Source organism: Lactuca serriola, chromosome 1 (genome assembly GCF_051521515.1).
Source record: "Lactuca serriola cultivar US96UC23 chromosome 1, Lser_US96UC23_V15, whole genome shotgun sequence".
NCBI classification, from domain to species: Eukaryota; Viridiplantae; Streptophyta; class Magnoliopsida; order Asterales; family Asteraceae; genus Lactuca; species Lactuca serriola.
In genome coordinates this window covers 75,348,229-75,354,691 of record NC_136408.1, presented here as the reverse complement: position 1 = coordinate 75,354,691, position 6,463 = coordinate 75,348,229, and the positions used below count along the sequence as shown (strand labels likewise).

Genomic DNA, 6,463 nt, shown 5'->3' with positions numbered 1-6,463 from the left:
TAATGCATTCAACCCTTAATCCCTTAAGCTATCCATTCCAACTTTCCAGAGGGATTTCTTTCTCCAAAACCACTCTAAAAATCGATGCTTTATAGACATGCATGTCTAGATCTCTTATTAGGTCAAAATGATGAAAAATGGAACCACAATCACATGAATCTCTTCAAAACTTAGCCAAACTTCAGATCCAACATACATAACATTCAAGGGACCTCAAGGGCCCATAAAGTTGCCAACTTTATGGAATCCCACCATTCTACATTGCTCAAACTTGCAGATAAAGGGACAAGAATTTAGATATAGCAACCTAGAACAATAAAGTTTGGATCTTGAACACTTACAAAGGTCCATAGATGTCGTAAAAGAAGTCCCAAACTTTCTAAGATGCACACAACACTACCAAAGCCTTTTTATTCCTTCAAAACCAAACCAAAAGCACCAAGAATAAGCTCACAAATGAAGAGGAGGGTATTAGGGTTTGCTTCAACATTCTAGAGGGTGATGGAGGTTGGAATTGGAACCCTAAATCCGAGATTAAAGGTTTAAATATGAAGGAAACCCTAAACGATCATGGACTTGGGCTGCATCTATAGTTGTATCGTGACCATACTCATGTCATGTCATGACATCCATCCGGAATGCGTTCTTATTTTTGGCACGTCACATCATGGCCTCCCTATGGTCACGTCCCGACACATAGTTTTTCCCAAGAACCATGTCTTTGACTCCTTTATGCCTTATATTGATCCAATATGGAAACGACACACAAAGAACCAAACATATGGAAATAGATTTAAAAAACATATGGAACCAAAAGCTCATTAGTTTGCTGACATATTTACTAAGAGACTACCTACATAGTTATTTCAGATTTTTTGAGTAGTTTACACGTTTGAGAACCTGCACCTCAAACCGAGGGGGTGTGTTAAATATTATGTTATTTGCTTATGTTTGTATGTTTTATATAATATAGTATCCTTTATGTAAATTAATTGTGTCTGTTTAGTATTTATACGGTGAAAATCATCGTTAACCCTAACGGGTATTTTCACAACTCTGTTATAAACAAACAAGTTTCATTCAAATGAGAAATCATACATCTATTAAAATTGTAAACTTAACATAACGACTATCTTAAAACAATCCATCAAACACATTACTTGCATACCTTTATATGTCACAATCAAAGAGAATGGTAAATTTATAGAATCTAAAAAACAAGAACTAAGTGAAAAAATGGTCATATAACTACCAACCAAATTATGAGATGCACCATAACATACATAACCGATACTATTTCATACATATTCTATTTGACAAAATACATTCAATGAAACTCACTTCATTAGTCAAAGGGTTTTGCCCCCATTTAATTTCAAAAGAAAATAATAAAGAGAGAAATCACATTAATTTATTACAATATAGTTCTCTATTTATAGAAAATATGCATATAGTGTAATGTATATCGACTAATTTTCATATAGTTAATTTTGGGTGCACATTCCTCTTCCCTTCATTACATGCCTCCTTAGCCCCGGAATATGAATATTTGAGATGTAATCTCTCCAATCTATTTTCCCCACATCAAATCCAAATGTTCTCTTTTCTTCTTCAGACATCATCCCCATTAATTTTTGAGTGTTGCTATTGTCAAACCTAAAAAAAGAATCAAAAAACTTTCCTTCAAAAAGTTTTAAACTTTCATCATTTTTCAAAACAATCAAGTGATCTATGTAAGCATATATAAATCTTGATCCATGCTCTTAGGAATAGAGAGAAAACATTGGCTTGATTTGGCCTTAAAAAGATCAAATTGTCCTCAAGTATAAACACCAAATTTTGACTATTTTAAGGCAAAATTCTCAAAATAGCACATGGACTATTCACATTATATGTATTAGAGCTGACAAAAATCAACCAAACCCTAATCCAACCAAAATTACCGAGTTAGATTAAAATCTTTAACCTGTTTAATTAAACGGATCGACCTAATGAACCTGTCTAATTAAATAGGTTGGATTACGGTTGGAATTGTTATGGTTTAAAATCTTCAACATGTTTAATTAAATAGGTCAACTTGATGAGCTTGTTTAATTAAACAAATTAGGTTAGGGTTGAAATTTTTAGGGTTTAAAATCTTTAGCCTATTTAATTAAACGGATCCAACCGAAAGCTCTATATGATGCATGGAGTCAAAGTGTTAAAAGACAATATTATAGGGTATAAAGTGTAAATTCACGAATATTGAAATTTGATGTTACCTTCCACCATAAAACGTGTAGGGTTCATAAATATTGGCCAAATACTTTGCTTGCTCCACTGATTTTCTGCAAATATTTTCAAGTTTATGTGAATACTTCCCTTTATTTATTCCACCCGAATTATTCAATCCACTTCTATTAATCGCATCTTTCCAAAGATGAGCTGAAAAATCTTCCATGGATCGATAAAGTTGCATGATAGGTACATGAACAGGCCTCCCTTTTAAATCCAAACATGGTGAAGAATTAAAGTGTTCATAAAGTAGCCTTGCCAAATCTTTAAACACCAATGGGTTCACTGCTGATGAAGCTATTTGATATATGTAATTCTCTTCCGTTTTGCCACATGTCACGTGTTTTGCCATGGCTGCCATTGTTGCATTCACCACCATATCAGCTGGAACCTGAAAATATTTTGTGGGTTTTGTAAATCTTGAAATAAAAATTAAAGCTTTTTAGTAATTTATGACATCATCAAGAAAAGAAATTACCACATCAAGAACACCATTTGGGTCAACAAGAAATCCACTAAGTTGTCCCTTTCCGTAGTAAAGTACAATCGGATCCATCATCCTTCAAATAACAGAGAAAAAGCAAAAAACTTGAATTTGATAGAGGACTGTGTCTAGCTGATGTGGGACCCATACAGATACACATATATGTGTGTCTAGTTGATGTGGGACTGTGTCTAGCTGATGTGAGACACAATTGATAGAGGCAGATGAGACTGTGTCTAATTGATGTGGGACACATACATATATGCATATATTTGTGTCTAGCTAAAGTGAGACTATGTCTTGATGTGAAACACAATTATTAGAGTTAGATGAGATTGTGTCTAGCTGATGTGGGACCCATACATATATGCATATATTTATGTCTAGCTAATGTTAGACACAACTGATAGAGGCAGATGAGACTGTGTTTAGCTGATGTGGGACACATTTGATAGAGGCAGATAAGACTGTGTCATGTGTTTAGTTGATGTGAGACAAATACGGATAAACATATATTTAAAAAAAATTAAAATTTGTACCTATTTCCTTCCATCCACCCGGGAAAAGGTTCTTTGTAAGTACTTTCAATGACACTAGGCCGAATTATAACAACGGGTATGTCACCTCTCATTTTATCAATCATCATTTCTCCCATTGCTTTAGTGAAAACATATGTATCTTGCCACCCGTATAGATTTGCCCTAATTAAACCACAAAATTGAACAATAAAGGTGTCAATTTTATTTCAAAAAGACAAATATTAGGTTCGAATCCATTGTACCTTTCTAAACCAAGCTCTTTCAGCTTTTGAGATGCTGCATTTTCTCCTAAAGATTTCTTTGATTCCAAAACCAATTTTATTTCATCTTCTACATTCAAATTTGGAATTGATATTAATTCTTGATCCTCATAAATTAGGCTCTCCCTTGCTATACTATCACCCGCATTAAATGGCCTTTCCATGATTCTTCCTTGCCTTTGTCCATTAACATACGCTACAAGCAAAACAAAAAAAGGTCAAAATTTTATAAAACTTTTTATAAATTTTCAAGGGGTAAATTTATTTATTTATTTTACCTGTGGAAATTTGAAGAAAGAGGTTAAGTTTCTTGCACTTTTTTGCAAAACTCATAAGGCGACTAGGTCCTCTAGTGTTTATATCAAGAGCTACATCATATCTGCATTTCCATTTGACTTTTTTAGTGAATCTTTATTCTTTACACTTTTTTTTTGTTAATTAATTAACCCACCTTTCATCAAAAGTAGTATTAGCTGCTGAATTTACAATTATGTCAACATCTTTGGCTATAACATCTGCTGTATCTTCATCTAACCCAAGATTAGATTCACAAACATTTCCAATTACAGGAATCAGCTTACTTAACATGAAAGATTGATAAGATTTCCCATAAGCTTGTTGAAGAGACTTGAAAAGTTCGGTATTTATTATCTGTAATGCAATCCTAAATTAAATTTAATTATGCTACTTAATGATAAAAAAGAATAGATCATAGGAGAATTATATTCCCAGAAGAAGAGAAAGAAAAAAAAAACTGCATACTTCGTTATTTAATCTTTCCATGGCAGAATCCATGTCTTTTGCCTTGATTAAGAGATATATCTTTCCCACATCAGGCACTGTGCGTAGTATCTTCTCTATAAATACTAGAGATTTTTATATAATAAAAAAAGAAAACAAATTAAAGAGTTAGAAAAAGGTGAAGAATATGATAGAAAAAAGGTGAAAAAGTATAAGTACCTTTCCCCAAGAAACCAGTTGCTCCAGTAACAAAGAAGGCTTTCCCTTTGAGTATATTCACAATCCCAATTCCACTTTGTGCTCCATTGTAAACGCTACCATTTGGAGGCAAAACGGATCTTCCGGTATCCAAGAGAGCTGTTCCAGGATCCGCATTCACCAAAACGGATCTTTTTGTGAAAGATGATGAAACAGATACTGAAACCCCGTTGGTTTTAATGACGTTTCCTTCACTTTGGCAATTCATCAAACAGTTGGCGTTCTTCTTTGACAAGCATGGGGGGTAATAATTCTTGTCATTACTCAACAAAGTGACAGCCCCTTTCTTCGAAATGACGATGGAAGAACCAAGAGACATAGTCCCCATCATTTTCAAGAGAAATCTAAATGGCTTCCAGAAGAAAAAATGCGAAACCAAAATCACACAAGGGATAATTTGCAGTTAGGAGGATGTTGGTTGTGAAGTTGGAAAGTCTTCTTCTTAGCTAATTACCTCCTATAATAATAAAAGTTGGATAACTGTAATTCAATTAAAATTAAAGGGAAAAAAGCGCATAGCCTTTTAAAAAAAAAAAAAAAGAAACAGATAGAGATAGAGATAGAGATAGGAATGGAAAATAAGATATGGGTTTGGTTGATTAATTTAAAGACAGATGGGTGAAAAGAGGTTTTTAAAAGAAGGAGATGAAGGTTAGGAGGATGAAGATAAAGGCTCCCTTTTTGCCAACGGCTAAGATGGCGGGAAGTAGTTAGTTTTCTTCTGTGATTTGATTATGGAATTGGGGTTCTGAAATTCTTTAAATATTCATATGGAGAAAGGGCGTGGGATTTTGCTAAACTAAATATAGACCAAATTTTGACTTTTTCTTTTTTCTTTCAAAAATCAAAACCTAAAAAAGATGAGTACCTTTAGGTAACATGTTATTCAACGCCTTTTTGGGGATTTGGGATTTTCCTCCGCACATCCATCACTATTTATATTACAAGTAGCATGTGTATTTTTTTTATATTTTTTATATGTAATAATAATTTATTTATAGGAAGTAATAGTTTAAAAAATAAAAAGGTTAAGTATATGATGTGAGTGGTTTATATTAATGGGTTTTAGTCAATTTTTTGTCATTTAATTTTTGGTTTTGTATTCATTAGTTTTTTTTAAGTTTTAAAAAGTCATCAAATTTTTGTTTTTGTGCTCATTTGGTCACTTAACTTTTGGTTTTGTCACATTTTGTCACTTAATTTTTAAAATCGTGCTCATTTAGTCACTAAACTTTTAAATTTTTTCAACAGTTTAGCGACTAAATGAGCATAATTTTAAAAATTAGGTGACTAAATGAACACAAATCTAAAAGTTAAGTAACCAAACCAAAAATTAAGTCACTAAATGACCACAAAGTCAAAAATTTCATGATCTTTTAAAACTTAAAAAGAATTAAGGGACCAAATGAACACAAAACCAAAAATTAAGTGACAAAAAATGACCTAAACCCTATATTAATTTGTTTGAAAATTTATATGAAAACAAATTACATAACACAGACAATATTTTAAATTTCAGGTTCTAATTTTAAACATTATATTAATTATATATGAAATTACACTCCTTAATTACTAGACTTTTATTATAAGCATTTTAGAGTTTTAAGTATATATTTACTTTCATCTTTATATATTTTATATTTACAACATAGATAGAAATATAAAAGTTTTTTTTTTTTTTTTTGGTATAAATAAGAGTCAAGATAAGACGTTATCTACATATTTTTAGTGAAACTAAAATACATTATTGATTTTTGTATTTATCTATAAGAATAACCACTAATGTTTTTTTAAAAACAACAATCCAATTTCTTTAAGTTGCCAAAAACCAAAATTCTTACATAACAAGATAACAAACTTTTTATTTTTAGTATTTTAATTTTATATTTTTGATCCAAATTTTCAAT

At 31.6% G+C, this 6,463-nt stretch overlaps 1 protein-coding gene across 2 annotated transcripts; it reads right to left on the bottom strand.

The window, feature by feature from the left end:
• Nucleotides 1-1,225: 1,225 nt before the first annotated feature.
• On the bottom strand, nucleotides 1,226-5,456 carry LOC145092626 (fatty acyl-CoA reductase 2, chloroplastic-like). Of its 2 annotated transcripts, XM_079030593.1 has the most exons (10): nucleotides 5,425-5,456; nucleotides 4,518-5,013; nucleotides 4,320-4,423; nucleotides 4,009-4,208; nucleotides 3,836-3,936; nucleotides 3,540-3,753; nucleotides 3,298-3,459; nucleotides 2,753-2,834; nucleotides 2,262-2,665; nucleotides 1,226-1,656 (listed from the first exon to the last, which is right to left on the bottom strand). In XM_079030593.1, exons 2-10 carry the CDS (start codon nucleotides 4,885-4,887, stop codon nucleotides 1,485-1,487), a joined length of 1,809 nt encoding a protein of 602 aa, XP_078886719.1. In that variant the 5' UTR covers nucleotides 4,888-5,013; nucleotides 5,425-5,456; the 3' UTR covers nucleotides 1,226-1,484. The 2 variants fall into 2 exon arrangements, with proteins under 2 accessions (XP_078886719.1, XP_078886713.1); XM_079030587.1 differs by having other exon boundaries at nucleotides 4,518-5,450.
• Nucleotides 5,457-6,463: the final 1,007 nt, after the last annotated feature.